Genomic DNA, 20,307 nt, shown 5'->3' with positions numbered 1-20,307 from the left:
TCCCGGCGACTTGAAAGTGGATGCAGTACTTTCAATTCAAACGCGATCCACATGTTTGACGCAAGTATGCTGTGGAACAAATAGCCGGTCTTGGAGGAATAGTCAAGTCGGCTGTGCTTCGTTCAAAACCAAACGTGGGAAAACTCTTGTAGTCTAATAGTTAATAGGTTACGTTTCAAGAAATCATGATCGTAGTCGGCACATTTCAAAATTTGATAGAGAATTTCTTCCACTCAAAGTTACCCACCAAATTCGTCAGTTATATTTTGGTTCTGCCATTCTTTTTAGAAAAGCGTACAAAGTTCGCAAAGTTGGTATTGACATTACGGAAAAAACAATATGCTAAAATCCGTTGACTTTGGCATATGATGCGACTGGACAAGATTTGTCCTCAGGCCAAGCTTGCACTGCTTAAGTTCTTAATTGTTTCATTGACGTCAATAGACGAGAGGGTACGAGTTTGAATTTTGTGTATCATCATGGTATATGGTGTCCATAGTTTAATATAGCACACTTCGTGCCGGAAGCAACATAGAAACCATAAAGGCGTTTCAAGTCTGTATAAAATTGTTCATGTATAATTCAGAGCAAGCTATCTAATATCTATTTAGCAAATTGATCTCAGTTTTTCAAGCCTCTGTCCTGTTATCGATGATGAATTTCGTCATAACATTGTCAAAGTAGCTGTGGATCCAAGAGGCGAGAACCGAGTGTATCCGCAGACTACTTTGACAATTTTATGACGAAATTCACTGTCAACAACAGAACAGAAGAACATCTGCCATCACAGAACAACCAAAGATGCACCGGCTAACCAGCAAAGAAAAACTCAGCCGGCTGCTCCGCTTAACCCCTCTTATCTTAGTTATAGCTGGTTCTGTTTTAATACTAGTGGGTAACACTGCTTCCTTAAAAAGCTGCAAGATCGCTGGTCCTGTGGCTGTAGCTGTGGGTGGATTGTTATTACTTTTTATCACAGTATGGAGTTCACGCCGAGACAAACTCGAGGAGAACACAATTTGTGAAGAGGCTGTGATCGCAGCGGAACACTTCGCCAATAGAACTGCCTTGAACACTGGCTCAAAAGATCAGCTGAGACCGATTCATCACTTCGAAGTAAAAACATCGTCTCAATCGTCTTGGAAAGAAATGGTACCTCCTTCATACGAAGAAGCTGTTGACAATAATAACGGTATAGGAAATTCGCAAACTACCACTGAAGTTGTATCAAGTGATGACGAGGAAGCGAGTTTGAACAACACGACTTCTGCACCACCGTCTTACGAAGAAAGTCATGAAAATGCGACAGCTTCATAATTCTCCTTGACGGTTCTTATAAATTTACTGTAAGTAAAGAATTAACTCCTCCTTGGGGATGTAAAACGTCTACGCTTTGAAAAGGAAAGAAAAACTTCTATTAATTACGGAAGTCAGGAAGTATTGAGCTCTGTTTATATCACAAGAAATTCCGACAAATTTGTTGACAGTTAAAGTAAATCATAAGAAACTCTTTGGCAGAGCATTGGCAGACTTAGGAACTGGTTATAACGGAGAAATTATAGAACTCTAGGTTTTCTCTTTGTTGACGACTAAATAAGTTTAAGGCCGTACTCTACATCCTAGATTATAGAATCTAACTGATTCAAACGGAAAGAAATATTCACAGGAAGATAGTAAACGATGCATGTCGTCTGGCTAAGCCAATATCATCTTTTAACAACACGTGCGCTCGTTCACACTAATTGGTGTATAAAAGCAGTATTTAATTCTATATCCACATTCTGTATAAGACATAAAATATAATAAATTGTAATCAGTATTGATTATCTTCAACTGAATTCGTCGCAAAAATTAATATTTTTAACAAAGACGTACATGGAATTCAATTATGACACGAAAGAACAGATATTCCGCCGGTATTTACGCTTCAGTCAGAGAGGTTTTATTTGCGTTTTTAATTCTTGAGACAAATTTAGCAAAGTTACGATGTAGCGATAGCAGCCGGATTGTAAATTCCTACTGATTAGCTGAATACATTATTACATGGGAATATTTTTGTCCTCATTCATCACTACATATAGAAGGCAGAGATATAGTTTAACTCAGAATTGCTCATCAGTTTTAACTGACAGCTCAGTGAGATCTTAGTTCGGCGCGGAAAGTTACTGGAAGTCGAAAAATGAGCTGCAATGTCAAGTGAAAATGTAACTGGCAAACACAGAAACCAGCACCAGACGCTCCATGTAGCTGAAGCGTTGAAGTGTGGAGAGAAGGTCAAAATACGTTCTTTATACACAGCAAAAGTTAAGTACAGACACTATGAATATCGAAGAAGTAAAGGACTTTCAAACCGCTATATTTTACGGTAAGGTAACGCCAGTTGATACTGGCTTCACGTTAAGTCCAATTGTTCTCCACCCAGCTCAATACAAGGAGCTGTACACATACACAATCTCTGCTCAAATTAGGCTGAGTGATTCATAGCTAATGTTCTGCCGTAAGCTTTGTTTAGCACAGGCTATATAAAAGAAAATATGAGCTTGCAATTGACCACATCGAAGTGCAGACTCCTGGGTGTCAGAGCTTAAAGCTGAAAATAGCGATATTATCATCCCAGATTATCGTTCTGTGGAGCTACTTTAAAAATATTACTTTCTTAAACGTGCAGCAGTTTTCTAATATTATCGCTTAGACATCTCCAACTCAGCCAGATTTCATTGCTGTCAAGCCACGCATCGCGTTTCAACCTGTTGTTACAGTCGCGAGTTATCTTTGCGAAAAGCAACTCAGTCCGAGCGAGACGATAAGATTTGAGACTTTGGAATGTAACAATTATGTTTTCTAATAAATTACTGACGTTGCATAGCAATTAATATAATATTATCTGTAACTACGTAAAGACCGTAAACTTTGAAAACAGTGAATTCTTCTATTGACGTTGCAGGCAATTTAGAGACGAGAGTTAAGTGTATCGTAAAATTGTGCTTTATTTTTTCTTTTGACGTCTACAAAAATTCTGAAACTTTTTTCACTTTTTCAGAATGGGGTCTGTGATACTTGGAAACGTTCTGTGCCATCAGTATATGATAAATGACTGATGGCAAATTAAACACTTTTCTGACCCCACAGTTGACGTCATTGTAGTTTTTTTAACTTTTAACCTTAAAACATATCCATGAGTATTTTCTAATTATAAGCCACAGTCAACCTTACCCTCTCTAGAAGCAATGATGCATACAATCCTAATATCGCGTAACATCTTTTATAAATTATTTTACTATATTGACTTCGAAATGTTTTTCTTTTCCTTGAGCTCTATCTCATGCAGTCTAATTTAAATTTGCGCAATTTCCCAGCTTGTTAAGTGTCTAAAGTTTCATACGTGAAACTGTTTCTCTTGTTTCACAATGTGAGCAAAGTTTGTTTTCCGTTCACTGAAAACAAATCAAAATTAGAACTGTAACTAGGAATGACAATTTTTTCCGCGACACTTACAAAGAAACCACAGTTCGCCTGCGGCTCGCCTGTGGAAAAACGTGTAGACAATGGAAACACGTGGCGAGTCGTAACGTTCCGTAAATACAAGCCCCAATCTACATTTAACCGAGATTTTTAAGCGCCAGATGTTCAATATTGTTACTCGAAAACAACCCAAAATTAGAACTGTAGCTAGCAATGATAAATTCGTCCGCGACACTTTACAGACAAACAGCAGTTCGCCTCCAGCTCGCTGGTGAAAAAGCGTGTAGACCATGAAAACACGTGGCGACGGTAACACTGCGTACATGTCCTCAATCTATATTTAACCGAGATTTTTAAGAGCTGCATGTTCAATATTGTTACTTGATATGCTCAATTAGCTTGGTTGTACTTGTTTATTAACTCGGTCCTAAGTTGAATATCTCTGGGTTGTTTTTTATATTCTTTGTTCACAAAAGTTCTGAGTATTAAACTAGCTTAAATTCAAATGAAATAAATGACCTAACGACAGCTCAGTTTCGATTTTGGTAAATGATGACAATTTAAACTACTTTTTGACGATATAAGTCTGATGTCTACGTAATTTCTTTCAACGTATGTACGTACTTTCATTCAGCAAAATCAGTTTTAGAAATCCCGTGTTCTTTCAATTCACACTAGCTCAAGCCAGAAAATTGAACTGCTTTCGATCCGATCAGTATTTTTTGCATCAACTTTTGCGGTTGAAAGTGTGTGAAAAGCCTCAAAGAAATTGACTACACTAAAGGAATAGAGTTATGTGGAGCCCATTCAAGTATAAACTGCATTGTCATCTAGTTGTAGACAATGGCGTAATTTAGTACAAAAACAGCGCCTCTGGTATCATCACAGTTCACTGAATCTGCGACAAATGGACTTCAGTTGGCGTGCCAGTAATTCCTATAAGGGATTAATTATAATGTTACTTCGAACATATGGATCGAGCCAATTAAAACTATGCGCAAATTGCCGACCAGCAAAAAAAGAGAATTTGAAACTTATTAGTAATTATTTTTTTGTGTGTGAATTAGCAACGTTCGCAGAAACAGCGAAATAAAGCTATAAACTCTGAAACGGCCAGTTCAGTCTAACATGCGCGTAGCCATCCCGACTAAGTAAACAAAAAGCGACAATAAAATTCGTTTCTCAAAAACCTGTGATACCAGCGGAAGCTCAATTGATATAGGAGGGTTATCTGTTTTATAGCGGTTTCTGCCCGGGCAAATTTCAACATTTTTGTCGCAGGTTTGTTATGGTCAAGTCGGCTGTGCCTCATTCACAAACAAACGCGGAAAAACTCTCGCAGTCTGACGAAGTTTGCAAAGTTCGTATAGGCATTACGCAAAAAAATATGCTAAATACTCACCATGACAGTTGGTGCATGACTACTATTATTAGTTCGTACCGTCAACAGCTTCTTCAGCTATTATTATTATTAAAGCGAAATGTCCTCAGGCCGAGCTTGCACTGCTGAAACTTTTAATTGACGTCAATGGACGAGCTTAGCGAATTTGCATTTTGTGCGTCACTATGTTGGGGTTTGTCATGAAGACAGTGCGAAATATTGATACCAGTCATTCTACATAACGACAAAATAGTGCCACGTAAAAACCATAACCGCGTTTCAACTGTTCATGTATAATTCAGACCTATCCAAAACTAACCACGATCATCTCTTATGCATGACAGGAAGACGGATCTAATCACCGATATCTGAAAAAAAACACCAAGGAAACTGAAGTTGCTCTTGACTTAACTGAAACAATTGTGTTCTTATTCTCTCGAAAGAGAGCGACAAATAATCTCCTCTCTATTTTAACCCTGCCATCACAGAGCGACCAAAGATGCACAGGTTAACCAGCAAAGACAAACTACTCAGCCGGCTGCTTCGCTTAACTCCTCTTATCTTAGTCATAGCTGGTTCTGTTTTAATACTAATTGGTAACACGGCTTCCTTAAAGACCTGTAAAATTGCTGGTTCTGTGTTCGTAGCTGTCAGCGGATTGTTATTACTTTTCATCACAGTCTGGAGTTCACGCCAAGACAAGCTCGGTGAGAACACGATTTTTGCAGAGGCTGTGATCGCAGCAGAACACTTCGCCAATAGACCTGCCTTGAGCGCTGGCTCTGACGATCAGCTGGGACCGATTCATCACTTCGAAGTGAAAACAGCGTCGGAATCGTCTTGGAAAGAAATGGTACCTCCTTCATACGAAGAAGCTGTTGACAATAATAGCGGCATGGGAAATTTGCAAACTAGCACTCAATGGGTACCATGTGATGCAAAGGAATCGAGTTTGGACAACACGACTTCTGCACCACCATCTTACGAAGAAAGCCATGAAAATGCGAAGACAGTTTCATAATTCATCTTAATGGTTTTTATAATTTACATAAAGAACTCTTTCTTGGAAATGAAAAATGTCTGGGCCAGGACTGAAATAGAGAGAAAACGTTCTATTAATTGCGAAAGTCAGGAAGTATTGAGCTCTGTTTATATCACAAGAAATTGCGTCAAACTTTCTGGCAAAGTAAACTCCTTGGCAGAACATTGGCAGACTCAGGAATTGGTTGTAACGGAGAAATTATAGAACTCTAGGATTTCTGTTTGTTGACGATTAAATAGGTAGCTACATACTCTACAGCCTAGATTTTAGAATCTAACTGATTCAAACGGAAAAAATTTTTACGGGAAGATAATAAACGATGCATGTCGTCTGGCTAAGCCAATATCATTTTTTAACATCACGTAGACCCGCGTTTACTCTGATTGGTGTCAGAAAAGCAGTATTTAATCTTATATCCACAATCTGTATAAAACATAAAATATAGTAAATTGTAATCAGCACTGACTTATCTTCAACTGAATTCGTCGCAAAAATTGTTAGAAAAAAAAAGGCGTACATGGAATTCATTTATGATACGGAAGAACAAAAATTGAAGATACGACACGGAAAAACAAAAATTGAAGATACGATACGGAAGAACAAAAACGCTTGAGGGAGAAAATATTTGCGTTTTTGATTCTTGAGTCAAATTTTGGTAAAGTTACGTACTTAAATTTCGAATTCCTCGGTCATCAAACGCTTCAGGGGAATTTGAAAGATCTTTACTTCCTCGATATTCATAGTGAACAGAAATATCGTCGGTCATCAAACTCCTCAGGGAAATTTGAAAGTTCTTTACTTCCTCGATATTCATAGTGTCTGTCCTTAACTTTCTATGTAATAACGTGTTCAGCTAGTTAGTGGGAATTAACAATCGGGCTGCTATCACTGCATACGCAGTAGTTTTGCTAGCTAAATTTGGCAAGAATAACGCAAATAAAATTGCTACATTTTACGGTAAGGCAAGGCCAGTTGATACCGGCTTCACCTTAAGTCCAATTGTTCACCACCCAGCGCAATACAAGGAGCTGTATACAAACTCAATCTTTGTTCAAATTAGGCTGAGCGATTGATTGCTAATGTTCTGCCGTAAACTCTATTTAGTACAGTCTATGTAAAAGAAATGAGCCAGTTGATCACATGGAAGTGCAGACTCCTGGGTTTCAGAGCCTAAAGCTGAATGTAGCGATAATATCATCCCAAGTTGTCGTTCTGTGGAGCCTCTTTTAAAACTGTTACTTTCTTAAACGAAGAACAGTTTTCTAATATGGTAGAATTTATAAACGATTAGACATCTCCAGCTCAACTGGATTTCATTGCTGTCAAGCCACGCATCGCTTTTCAACCTCTTGTTTCAGTCGAGAATTACCTTTGCGAAAAGCAACCTGACTCAGTCCGAGCGAGACGATAAGATTTAAGACTTTGGAATGTTATAATTATGTTTTCTAACGAATTACTGACATTGCATAGCAATTAATTTATTACTATCTGTAACTACGTAAAGACCGTACACTTTGACAACATTCTTCTATTGACCTTGCAGACAATTAAGAGTCGAGAGTTAACGGCTTGACAGGCTTTAGTTGACTTATTGTTTCATATCCCGACATGTTGGCAGCGTTTTTTATATAAGAGAACATTTTTCTTTGTTATTGTAAATAGTTTCTGAAAAACCTTTGAGAAGATGACTCTATCAAAGTTTAAAGTATTAAAGTAAGTGTCTCGTGAAATTGTTCGTTACTTATTCTTTTGACGTCTACAAAAATTTATGAAGCTTTTTTCACTTTTTTTGAATGGGACTTATGATGCTTGAAAATGTTCCGTGCCCTCAGTATGAAATAAAGGACTGATGGCAAATTAAACTATTTTCTGACCCCACAGTTGACGTCACTGTATTTGTTTCTCTTGTTTTACAATGTGAGTAAAGTTCATTTTCACTGCACTGAAAACAACTCAAAATAAGAATTTCAGCTAGCGATGATAAATTCAGCCGCGACACTTAACAGAAAAACCGCAGCTCGCCTGCGGCTCGCTTGTCGAAAAACGTGTGGACAAAGGAAACACGTGTCGAGGCGTAACGGAGAGTGTGTAAATGGCCTGAATCTATATTTAACCGAGATTTTTAAGAGCTCAGCCCGGGTGAGATGTTTTTGTCACTCGATATGCTCAATTACCTCTGTTGTACTTGCTTATTAATTCCATCCCATGTTAAATATCTCTGAGTTGTTTTTGTTTTTTGTTTTTTACTATGTTCATACTAAAAGTTCTTCTAATCTGGTTTGAATTCAAAATCAAGTTTATTATCTTCGAACGGTATAAAGAAGAAACGACCAAATTATATACGGACAATTCAGTTGTGATTTTTGACTTGATATAAGCCTGATGTCTACGTATTTTCTTTCTACGTATGTACGTACTTTCAAAAACAAAATAAATCATAAAAATGATTTGCTTTCAGTATTTTATGCATCGAGTTTTTGTGGTTGAAAGTGCCTTGAAAAGGTTCAAAGAAAAGGATTACGCCTAAATGCAAGCATAAGTAGAGTTGAGTATGAACTAGAGAAGTCGCGAAGAGTCTTTTAAGGTATTAAACTGCATTGTCATCTAGTTCCAGACGATGGCGCAATTTAGCGCACAAACAGCTAGCGTCTCCAGCTGGGATCATCACAGTTCAGTAAATCTGCGACAAATGGACTTCAGTTTGCATGCCAGTAATTTCTATGAGGACGAGCACATGGATAGAACCAAATAAACCTGCTGTGCAAATTGTCGCCAAGCAGCCACAGGGCATTTGAAACGGTTTATTTTTGCGAATTAACGACGTTTGCTGAAACAGCTAAGTAAAGCAACACACTCTGAGTCGTCCAGTTCAGTTTATAATGTACGTAGGTATCCGGACAAAGTAAACAGAAAGGGACAATGACATTCGTTTCTTAGAAACCCGTGATACCAGGTGAAATTCCTATAATATAGGAGAGAGATCTCTATTGTAGCGGTTTCTGCTCCGTCGACTTGAAAATGCGTGCAGTACGTTCAATTCAACGCGATCCACATGTTTGACGCAGGTACTCGCTGTGGAACAAGTAGCCGGTCTTAGAACCGAATAGTGGAGTCGGCTGTGCCTCGTTCACAAACAAACGAGGGAAAACTTTCGTAGTCTAATAGTTAATACTGAGGTTACGTTTCAAGAAATCATGATCGTAGTCGGCTCATTTCAGAATTTAATAGAGAATTTCTTCCACTCAAAGATAGCCACCAAATTCGTCAGTTATATTTCAGTTCTGCCATTGTCTTGTTACAAAAGCTTGCAAAGTTTCCAAAGTTCGTATTAGCATCGCGGAAAAAACAATATGCTGAAATATGACTTCCGCAGTTGATGCGACATGACAAGATTTGCCCTCAGGCCAAGCTTGCACTGTTCAAATTCTTAATTGTTTCATTGACGTCAGTAGTCGAGAGGGTACGAGTTTGAATTTTGTGTATCATCATTTTAAGGTACGGTGATGAAGACAGAGTTTAAAATACTATCCCAGTCATCCAACGAAAAAACGGTGCAGGGGGTCCATAGTTTATAGCTCACTTCGTGCCGGAAGCAACATAGAAACCATAAAGGCGTTTCAAGTCAGTTTAAAACTGTTCATGTATAATTCACACCAAGCTATCTAATATCTATGATCATCTCTTATGCAGGAAAGCTAGACGGAACTTATCAACCATTGGCTGACGTCAACATTAACGACCAAAGCATCAACAAATAAAGGAAAAACTCCTCTAAACTTAATTGAACTACTATAAACTTAATTGACATTCTGTTTTTCTTCTCTCGAAGGAACACGACAAATAATCTCTTCTCTACATCGAGCTGACTTCATTTTAACCCGGCCATCACAAAGCAACCAAAGATGCACAGGTTAACCAGCAAAGAAAAACTCAGCCGGCTGTTCCGCTTAACTCCTCTTATCTTAGTCATAGCTGGTTCTGTTTTAATACTAGTTGGTAACACTGCTTCCTTAAGCTGTAAAATTGCTGGTCCTGTGGCTGTAGCTGTGGGCGGATTGTTATTACTTTTTATCACAGTATGGAGTTCACGCCAAGACAAGCGCGTTGAAAACACAATTTGTGAAGAGGCTGTGATCGCAGCGGAATACTTCGCCAATAGAAATGCCTTGAACACTGGCTCTGAAGACCAGCTAGGACCGATTCATCACTTCGAAGTCAAAACACCGTCGGAATCGTCTTGCAAAGAAATGGTACCTCCTTCATACGAAGAAGCTGTTGACAATAATAACGGTATGGGAAATTCGCAAACTAGTACTGAAGTTGTACCAAGTGATGACAAGGAAGCAAGTTTAAACAACACGACTTCTGCACCACCGTCTTACGAAGAAAGTCATGAAAATGCGAAGACAGCTTAATAATTCTCCGTAATGGTTCTCATAAATTTAATGTAAGTAAAGAACTCCTTCTTGGAAAAGTAAAACGTCTAGGCCTTGAAAAGGACAGAAAACGTTCTATTAGTTACGGAAGTCAGGAAGTACTGAGCTCTGTTTATATCCCAAGAAATTCCGACAAATTCGTTGACAAAGTAAATCATAAGAAAGTCTTTGGCAGAACATTGGCAGACTTAGGAAATGGTTATAATGGAGATATTATAGATCAGAACTCTAAGAATTTCTCTTTGTTCACGGCTAAATAAGTTTAAGGCCGTGCTCTCCATCCTAGATTATAGGATCTAACTGATTCAAACGGAAAGATAGTAATTATCAGCCAAAGCCAACATTGCCCTCTTTAAAAGCAATGATGCATACGATCTTAATATGACGGAACATCTTTTATAAATTGTTTTACTATATTAACTTCAAAATAGTGTTTTTCTTTTCCTTGAGCTCTATCTCAGTCTAATTTAAATTTGAAAAATTTCCCTGCTTGTAAAATGTCCAAAGTTTCATACGTGAAACTGTTTCTCTTGTTTCACAATGTGAGTGAAGTTTGTTTTCAGTTCACTAAAATCAACTCAAAATTAGCACTGCAGCTGGAAATGATAAATTCGTCCGCGACATTTTACAGAGAAACTGTAGTTCGCCTGCAGCTCGCTGGTGGAAACACGTGTAGACCATGGAAACACGTGGTGACGGTAACGGTGCGTAAATGACGTCAATCTATATTCAACCGAGATTTTTTAAGAGCTACATGTTCAATATTGTTACTTGATATGTTCATTTACCTTTGTTGTGCTTGTTTATTAATTCGGTCCCGAGTTTAATATCGCTGGGTTGTTGTTTTTTTTTTCCTTTCATAAAAGTTCTGAGTATTAAACTAGTTTAAATTCAAATGAAATAAGTGACCTAAGGCAGCTCAGTTTCGATTTTGGTAAATGATGACAATTTAAACTCTTTTTTTGACGATATAAGCCCGTTCTGATGTCTACGTATTTTCTTTGAACGTAGTACGTACTTTAATTCAACAAAATAAATCAGTTTTCGAAATGCCCGTGTACTTTCAGTTCACACTAGGTCAAGCCAGAAAATTGAACTGTTTTCGATTCGACCAGTATTTTATGCATCAACTTTTGCGGTTGAAAGTGTGTGAAAAGCCTCAAAGAAACTGACTTCGCTGAAGTAAATAGAGTTGAGTATGAAATAGAGAAGTCACGTGAAGCCCATGAAAGTATAAACTGCGTTGTCATCTAGCTAGTTTTAGACGACGGAGTGATTTAGTGCACAAACATCGTCTCTTGGATCATCACAGTTCACTGAATCTGCGACAAATGGACTTCAGTTGGCATGGCAGCAATTCCTATGAGGAATTAATGTTTCTTCGAACATATGGATCGAGGTAATTAAAACTATGTGCAAATTTTCGACCAGCAAAAAGAGAGAATTTGAAACTTATTATAAATTACTTTTTGTGTGTGAATTAGCGACGTTCGCAGAAACAGTAAAGTAAAGCTACAAACTCTGAGACGTTCACGTCAGTCTAGAATGCACTTGGGCATCCGGACAAAGTAAACAAAAAGCGACAACGACATTCGTTTCTTAGAAACCTGTAATACTAGCGGAAGTTCAATTAATATAGGCGGAATATCTGTTTTGTAGCGGTTTCTGCTTGGCGACTTTGAACATGTTTCTCGCAGGTTAAAAAGTCGGCTTTGTCTCGTCCACAAACAAACGCGGGAAAACTCTCGTAGTCTGAATAATAGTTAGTCAGATCAGTTCTAAGCAGTCGGTTCAACAAAAAATTTAACAACTTTGTCGGTTAAATAATCTCTTCTCTGCATCGAGCTGTCTTCATTTTCACCCGGCCATCACAGAGCGACCAAAGATGCACAGGTTAACCAGCAAAGACAAACTCAGCCGGCTGCCCCGCGTAACTCCTCTGGTCTAATCTTAGTCATAGCTGGTTCCGTTTTAATAATAGTGGGTAACACTGTTTGCTGAAAAAGCTGTAAAATTGCTCGACCTAAGGACAATAAACTTAACTGGATTTAGCATATTTTGTTTCTGTAATGCCTAAATATACAAACTTTACAAATTTTATGACAATACAATGACTGCAGAGCTGAAATATCTAATATTCCAGATCAGTCGATTCTAAGAAAGTTTCGGTACAGGATATGATAGAGAAAGGAATCAGTTAAGTGGGGTGGGGCGCAGGGAAGGAAGAGGCGGAGGACAAATTTGATGGGCAACCCTGAGTAGAACAAATATTCTCTAAAATTTTGACTATTGGACTATGAGAGTTTTCCCGCGTTTGTTTTTGAACGAGGCACAGACGACTTCATTATTCCTCAAAGACTACGTAATTCTACTACAAACGTAACCTGCGTCAAGCATGTGCATTGAAACAATAACATACAATGTACTGCTAGCAATTTCAAGCCGCCCGGTGGGCATAAACAGCTCCAAAATAGATGTCCCTCCCATATTTAATTAACTTCCGCTGATATCACGAGTTTCTAAGAAACAAATGACATTGACGGTTTTGTTTACTACTCCCCAATACATACGTGCCTTCTAGACTGAACTGGAAAGTTTAACGTTTAAAGCCGTTTCCGTGAATGTCGCTAATTTAGTGGACATATCGTGTGCGAGATATTCGTAATCCGTCTATTTGGTCATTTTGAGAAATAAGGCTTTAAAGTTCTACTTCGGTCTTCGAGAGCCCAAATTAGCCCTGTAAACGGAAGGGGGGTTAGAGGCAGGGGGAGAGGGTGTATCGAAAGGTTTTACATAAATATTCCATTGAATACCCGCATACACATAGAAATGTTAACCAAGTGTAAAGAGTGTACAAGATGGTAGAGAAAACAATGTTCAGGGCCATGATGCAAAATTCTCATAAGCATACATATCTTAAACTTTTCTGTAAAGTGTCATTGAAATGTACTGAATTGAACCCATTTTGTGAGTACTTTTAGAGTGTAAACAACGGTTGTTATGGGTGTTGCTATGTTGAAATATAGCTACCAGTTTGCAGATTTCTTAATTTAAACTGAAATCAAGGAGTAATTAGAGCAAAATCGTTTCAAAACACGATTTGCAAATGGTCAGGGATGTTGAATCTTCATGTTCCGAAAAAATGTTTGTTTAGAGAAAAATTTATATCTGAGGGTAGAAGACCCCCTTAAACACATTTAAAAATGTATTTGCAATGTTTAACTCTGAGGTCTGTACTTTCATAAAGCAATTTTTTTTGTTTTATTACATAGACTGTATCTCACATAGCTTACGGCAGAATATTAGCTATGAATCGCTTAGTCTAATTTAGGGACTGTGCAATAATTACCTGGAGGGAGGGCTGGGTAATGGGTGAGATATGCCCCAAAACTAAGTCATACCCCCCTCTCATTAAGCAAAAATTAATTTCAACCCCCCCTCACATAATGATAATATTAAGGCTATCCGCTGACCAATATCACGTGACCATATCACGGGTTCAAGTTTACAGCTCATCGAGGTCACGAGTTTTTTGGGAATTGACCGCTGACCTAATGGTGGTTTTCGATTGGGCTCATGTCAGGTTAACTTGTTGAAAACAGGGCAGGATTGTTCGGAAGCCGGTTAACGCTAACCCAGGATTAAAAGTTTACCGAATTATAACTTTTTCTTCTACACAAATGTTTTTTTTTTTTTTTTGCTGCTTTGTTTTATGTATATGGTAATTATTAAAACTCAGAACAGAAGGCCAAACAATATACAGAAAACCTCACCGCAAAGTTACAAAAACTCAAATCAAGATTCTACCTTTTCTTGGGTTAGCTTAATCGGGCTCTGAACAACCCGGCCCAGGAGTTACGCTTTTAGGCTGGCCTAAATCTATATATTATACAGCACCTTGTATTGAGCTGAATGGAGAACAATTGATTGGACTTAAGGACGGTGCCTACTAAATACAAAGGTTTTTGCGCCAGGTTAGGACCATGTGGAAAAAGTAGATCTCTGCAAGGGCTATTGGAATCCACAAAGAAAAATGAGGGTAGCCGCGCATATTTTCGGGATAATTAGCCTTGAATCTCAGCAAAAATGCTGATATCAGCATTTTTTAAAAAATGAAGGAGAGGATATTTCTTCGTAGATTTCCTTAGAATTCGCCTTTACATACAGAAGAGCAAATACATTTATAAAGATCTTAAAACTTTATGGTAAATAGTAACATAAAAACCATTTTTGGTATATTTTTAATAACAAAATCGTTGCAAAAGCGCTTTTGGCGTCTCTGACAGACTTCCTCTGGTTCAGCTTAAATACAGTCTAAATACCTTTTGCTCACAACCAGAAACTAATCACGTGTTGAATAGGCTTACCACTTCTTTTTCATAACATAAAATGTGGGGGTAATCACGCGTTTTTTAAAGTTATTGATCTTTTTTTGAAAACTTTTACGGTGCCCGTAACATTTTTTCCTGTCACCTCCCCAGTAAGTAAAACATTTGCGTATCTCGCACTTGTTTTGCGCGCGCACTACGCCATCTGCTGGTGTATGTTTACAGTTGGATTTCAGTATAGTTTTCGACAGAAAACAGCTAGTTTTTCAGCTGGAAGACGTTAACAGTTAGTGGTTAGTGATATGCTGCTATTCTAGTGTTCCTGGTTTAAGTACAGGTTCATAAACTTGATTTGGTCACAGTAGTAAAGTTTCGCTTTCATTTTAGTCGTGCACTTGGTAGCGTAGTTGATTGCGTCAATGTCAACCCAGCGCGCGCATGGCGCTTAAACCATGCCTTGCGTGATGCGCAGAACGTGTGCGCACTAACAAAAGTAGGCGCCGTTCTTAAGACAAAACAAATATCAACGGGCGTTGCCTTACCGTAAAAAAAAGCAATTTGAAGTTCTTTACTTCCTCGATTTTTGTAGTGTCTGTGCTTAACTTGTGTTGTATATACAGAACGTATTTTAACCTTTTCTCCACATTTCACGGCTTCAGCTACATGGAGCGTCTGATGCTGGTTTCTGGCTTTGCCAGTTACATTTTCACTTAACATTTTAGCTCATTTCTCAACTTCCTGTAACTTTCCGGGCCGAATTCAGATCTCGCTGAGCTGTCAGTTAAAACAACTGAGAAATTCTTAGCTATTACTGATCTCAGCCTTCTGTATATAGTGATGAATAAGGACAAAAATATTCCCATGTAATAACCTCGGTGTTCAGCAAGTTAGTGGGAGCAATCGAGCTGCTATCGTTACATACGTAACTTTACTAAATTTGACTCAAGAATTAAAAAAGCAAATATAATTTCCCTGACGCGTTTACCGACGAAATTTCTGTTCATCCGTGTCATAATTGACTGAATTCCATGTACGACTCTTCTTTTAACTAGTTTTGCGGCGAATTCAGTTGAAGATCAGTAAGTCAATACTGATTACAATTTACTTTATTTTGTGTTTTATACAAAATGTGGATACTTCTTTTGTACACCAATCACTGTAAACGGGCGAACGTGTTCTTAAAAAATGATATTGGCTTAGCCAGACGCCATGCATCGTTTGCTATCTTCCTGTGAATATTTCTTGTTTCGTTTGAATCAGTTAGATTCTAAAATCTAGGATGTAGAGTATGCAGCTACACCGGCCTAAAACCTGTTTAGCCGTCAACAAACAGAAATTTTTCGAGAGCTATGATATCTCCTTTATAACAAATTCCCGAATTTGCAAACGTTCTACCAATGAGTTACTTTCAATTTACTTCGTCACCAAGTTTATTTTGTCGCAATTTCTTGCAGTGATATTAAACTTCCGCATGTCGTACAACGTTTTCCTCCTTTTCATTCTCGGCCCACAGGGTTTTTTTTATTTCCAAGAAGGAGTTATTTGTTTGCACTAAATTCACGAGGACCAGTAAGGATGATTATGAAGCTGTCGTCGCATTTTCATGTCTTTCTTCGTAAGACGGGGGTGCAGAAGTCGTGTTCTCCAAACTCGCTTCTTTGTCATCATCACATGATACAACTTCAGCGCTAGTTTGCGAATTTCCTATACCGTTATTATTGTCAACAGCTTCTTCGTATGAAGGAGGTACCATTTCTTTCCAAGACGATTCCGACGGTGCTTTTACTTCGAAGTGATGAATCGGTCCCTGCGGATCGTTAGAGCCAGTGTTCAAGGCAGTTCTATTGAAGTGTTCTGCTGCGATCACAGCCTCTTCACAAACTGCGTTCTCAACAAGCTTGTCTTGGCGTGTACTCCAGATTGTAATGAAAAGTAATGACAATCCGCCGACAGCTACGACCACAGGACCAGCAATTTTACAGCTCTTTAAGGAAGCCTTGTTACCCACTAGTATTAAAACAGACCCAGCTATGACTAAGATAAGAGGAGTTAAGCGGAGCAGCCGGCTGAGTTTGTCTTTGCTAGTTAGCCTGTGCATCTTTGGTTGCTCTGTGATGGCCGGGTGAAAATGAAGTCAGCTCGATGTAGAGAAGAGATTATTTCTCGTGTTCCTTCGAGAGAATAAGAGCAGAATGTCAATAAGGTTAAGAGTAGTTTTTCCTTTTGTTAATGTTTTGATTGTTAATGCTGACGTCTATGGTTGATTAGTTCCGTTTAGCTCTCATGCATAAAAAGATGATCGTAGATACTCCATAAGTAATTATACATGAATTCTTATAACTTGAAACGCGATTATGGTTTTTATGTTGCTTCCGGCAGAAATTGAAGCAGCGACTTATATAGACAGCTTGTACTGTTTTGTCGATGTTTATAATAGAATGGCTGTATTTCACTTCGCTTTGATCACGTACCCCCCGGTGGCACAACCTACTGAAGAACAATGTTTAACCTCGATACACTCTCGTTTGTTGACGTTATCTAAGGACTTAATTAGGCACTATGGAATCTCAGCCTGAGGACAAATTTACTCATACATCAACTGTCAAGGTCAGATTTCAGCATATTATTTTTCTACAATTCTATACACACTTCACAAACTTATAACTAGATAATGACAGAACTGAAATAACTATGTCTGAGAAAGTTCAAGTGAAGCAGGTGATGGAGGAAGGAAGGAAGGAACTTGGTGGGGTGGAGAACTGACAAATTTGAGGGGTAAGTTTGAACATTGGAGATCGCGATCGCAGTCCAAAATCCATCATTTTATGGATTATTTTAAGTTTAAAATCAAGAAAAATTTTCCCTTTTGACAAAACGTCGAAGCAATGGTGTTTTATGGGTCTTCTACTAAGCGGACAGCATAACCCACTGACTGTAACTATCAGGTAAACGTGCTATCTGATTGGCTGCGCTGGCGCTGTTCTACGATCGATAGACTGCAGCAAGTCCGACTTGACATCAACTTCGCTTTTTCGTGAAGTTTCTAAACGAAAACTAAGTTTTATTTAAAAGATTGATTAGCGGGTTCGGCTGGAACAATTATCAGACGGTTTCGCTCTCGGTGTCTATCCACGTTGAAATATTAGGCTCAAGGCTTCAGCACTCGCCAACTAACAGCCGATAGAAACTTCGAATTCGTCGTCCAGTTGTTAAGTAGGAACGTTCACGGGAGAATCAGTCAGACTCGCGAATTTTACAATTGCATACGCTGCGTATCCGTAAGAGCTAATACACGAGCCGTAGTATATAGAAAACCGATTTTCCCACCATGTTCGTCTCCTCGGTCCGCGCAAACAGAACCGGATAAAACGCTAATTAAAGCTAGTGTGGGATCTTTGAATCACCTAATTCAGCCATGAAAACCCGCTCAGGCACAAGTTCCATACCGTAGCTACTAACTGGGCCATGAAGACCCTGGGAGCATTGTTAAACTGACTATTTTACTTGCCAACTGTAACTGTGTTTTCTCGCTACAGAGTCAAATATTCGAAATGAAAACAAATAAGTGGCAAGCCCTGTTCAGCTTCTAGAATTTTCATTTTCTTCGTTATTTTCCGCGTATTAACAGTAGCCGCGCAAACGAGCGGCTACGTCAAACAAAGCAATGAATTGAAATAATAACAATAACACGATTAAGACAAATGAGCTCTACAGACGCCATCGGAATCGTGCTTTCGCTTGAATGATGCAACTCTGACTTCCGCTGTTGTCGCTGGCAGTTCAAACTTGTAAGATCATAGATTCGGCAGTACTTTTTAGCTGCTTTACTTCGTGAAATATCTATGTCAAACACTAATCTTACCACCCAAGATTTTCACACCCTCGTCAGAGTGATTGAACATTCAACACTTGGCATTTGTCTGTACCTCGTGCTTATCTCAGTTTCAGTTCAGTTGCCTCGCGTCAGTTGATTGGTTCACGCGCCGGGCGGTAGTAAGAAGAATTCAACTAGCGAAATATAGCCTCAGGTAACAATAGCATTTGCGAGCCGAAAAATGCGCGAAAGTTCGGTCAAAAAGTTTGGCAAAGAAAGTTCAAATGATCACAACCCTTCTTTTAAATCTGGCTGTAATAACGGGCCGTATTAAAGGGACTGTTTAAGTAAAGAAAATGACTGATTGAACTTTCGCTCGCGGGCAAGAACACGCCAAGAATTGAATAAAGTGGTCGTAAATAACGAGATGGCCGTATTATCGTGATGGCCGTAAGACGGGGTTCCACTTCGATGGCAAAAAAGTGAACGAATCTACGTGACGTTTGAAGTAGACTCTGGAAAGCCTGACCGGTTTTAACGGTTAGTTATGCTACGGTCTGTTAAAATCGGTCTCATCGCGGTAAATAACACGAAGGTTCAATATCCGTTGCATATTGCGTGGGTGCCTCTGAAATCGTAAGGTTGTTCAAGTGGTAAACAAAAATGCACCTCGTGTTGCATTTTAAATTACCGTGAGGTGTAGTGTGAAGACCATCTTAAGTGTTGTGTTAGTGAAAGTAGTAAAGGCACTGAAACTTCTTTGACACAACTTTACTTGGCTTGTATAATTATTTATGAAACGGAGGTGAAAGCTATATGCATTGACGTAAAGTCTGAAAATGACCGCCCCTTGATTTAGCTGTAATTCATTCTGCTGTAATCCGTTTGTTTATTTACAAGGCACCTTGCGGTTATACATCTTATAAGTACTGCCTCGTTGGTAAACAACGATTAAAAGCTTCGTGGCCTGGTCCAATATTTCCGCCCACCGACCAATATTTTGCGGTTTCAACAAATGCGGCGTTTGGTCGGTGTTCTACCTTTATTGTCTATTCATTAATTCACCTTTCACAAATTGATGTGCTTGTGGAAATAGGAGAGGATCAATAGGTTTTTATTCCGTCTGTTTCTGCAGGTCGGCATCAACCATCCACAGTGTTTTTAAACTCCTGGCGACATGGAACTACATGTCACAATGGGATTGCAATGAACCGCTTCATAGATCTCTGTTATATCGATAAAAAACCCTCATTGTGCATGATGAAAAGAACATCAAATGTCTTTCACATTTTGAAATTTAGCCCGTTTTGTCTCCATTTTTTGATGCGTAAAATGCACTGACACCTTTACTTGCAAGGTCATGAGCAGAACATTTGGGAAGTAACTAGAGTAAGGTCACGGAACTTTCGATGACTCAGTACATATTTTTAAATAATACTGCCTACACACGACAGGCGTTTAATACGAAGCTGTCAGTATGTTCCTACAGAGACGCCGGCAAATTATAAAACTTAAAATCTACGAAGTATACTCGACAACTAGACTAGATCTCTCAGTCAAGCTAAACGCTGAGTCCTAATTCCGTAGCTAATCAATACCTCAGAAATCGTCTGCGTGAGCTCCTCAGAAATCTTAATACGCCTAGCACTGCGTCCTTCGTGATGTGCAATTTGAACTGTTGTCTTTGGTAGTTTCACAGCGATCTCGCTGATGTCCTTCCCTCGACTACAAGATCGCCTGGCCCTCGTTAAAGAAAATGATTATATTACCCTGCATGCTGAGAGACACTGATCTATCTTATTTAAACGCATCAGCGGACCGCCGAAGGCTATTTTTCTGACAAA

General features: G+C 38.8%; 4 protein-coding genes across 4 annotated transcripts; 3 read left to right on the top strand and 1 right to left on the bottom strand.

The window, feature by feature from the left end:
• Positions 1-552: 552 nt before the first annotated feature.
• LOC149106506 (uncharacterized) lies at positions 553-3,128 on the top strand. Its single transcript, XM_089298095.1, has one exon. The coding sequence runs from the start codon at positions 802-804 to the stop codon at positions 1,315-1,317; it is 516 nt and encodes a 171-aa protein (XP_089154221.1). The 5' UTR covers positions 553-801; the 3' UTR covers positions 1,318-3,128.
• Positions 3,129-4,007: 879 nt separating this feature from the next.
• Positions 4,008-6,846, top strand: LOC149106505 (uncharacterized). Its single transcript, XM_089298094.1, has one exon. It carries the CDS (start codon positions 5,343-5,345, stop codon positions 5,862-5,864), a length of 522 nt encoding a protein of 173 aa, XP_089154220.1. The 5' UTR covers positions 4,008-5,342; the 3' UTR covers positions 5,865-6,846.
• A 2,466-nt stretch (positions 6,847-9,312) lies between these two features.
• LOC149106504 (uncharacterized) lies at positions 9,313-13,284 on the top strand. The gene has a single exon (XM_089298096.1). It carries the CDS (start codon positions 9,788-9,790, stop codon positions 10,298-10,300), a length of 513 nt encoding a protein of 170 aa, XP_089154222.1. The 5' UTR covers positions 9,313-9,787; the 3' UTR covers positions 10,301-13,284.
• Positions 13,285-15,598: 2,314 nt separating this feature from the next.
• LOC149106503 (uncharacterized) lies at positions 15,599-20,267 on the bottom strand. The gene is made up of 2 exons (XM_089298001.1): positions 20,062-20,267; positions 15,599-16,820 (listed from the first exon to the last, which is right to left on the bottom strand). Exon 2 carries the CDS (start codon positions 16,745-16,747, stop codon positions 16,229-16,231), a length of 519 nt encoding a protein of 172 aa, XP_089154127.1. The 5' UTR covers positions 16,748-16,820; positions 20,062-20,267; the 3' UTR covers positions 15,599-16,228.
• Between the last annotated feature and the right edge of the window lie 40 nt (positions 20,268-20,307).

This window comes from Orbicella faveolata, unplaced genomic scaffold (genome assembly GCF_042242905.1).
Source record: "Orbicella faveolata isolate gen_17 unplaced genomic scaffold, um_ofav_v1 contig_3, whole genome shotgun sequence".
Taxonomy (NCBI): Eukaryota; Metazoa; Cnidaria; class Anthozoa; order Scleractinia; family Merulinidae; genus Orbicella; species Orbicella faveolata.
The sequence above is the reverse complement of the archived record's forward strand: the minus strand, read 5'-3'. Positions and strand labels throughout refer to the sequence as shown.

Bases quoted from the DNA above. Each gene is read 5' to 3' on its own strand.
- LOC149106504 (XM_089298096.1), top strand. From the start codon at position 9,788: ATGCACAGGTTAACCAGCAAAGAAAAACTCAGCCGGCTGTTCCGCTTA.
- LOC149106506 (XM_089298095.1), top strand. From the start codon at position 802: ATGCACCGGCTAACCAGCAAAGAAAAACTCAGCCGGCTGCTCCGCTTA.
- LOC149106503 (XM_089298001.1), bottom strand. From the start codon at position 16,747: ATGCACAGGCTAACTAGCAAAGACAAACTCAGCCGGCTGCTCCGCTTA.
- LOC149106505 (XM_089298094.1), top strand. From the start codon at position 5,343: ATGCACAGGTTAACCAGCAAAGACAAACTACTCAGCCGGCTGCTTCGC.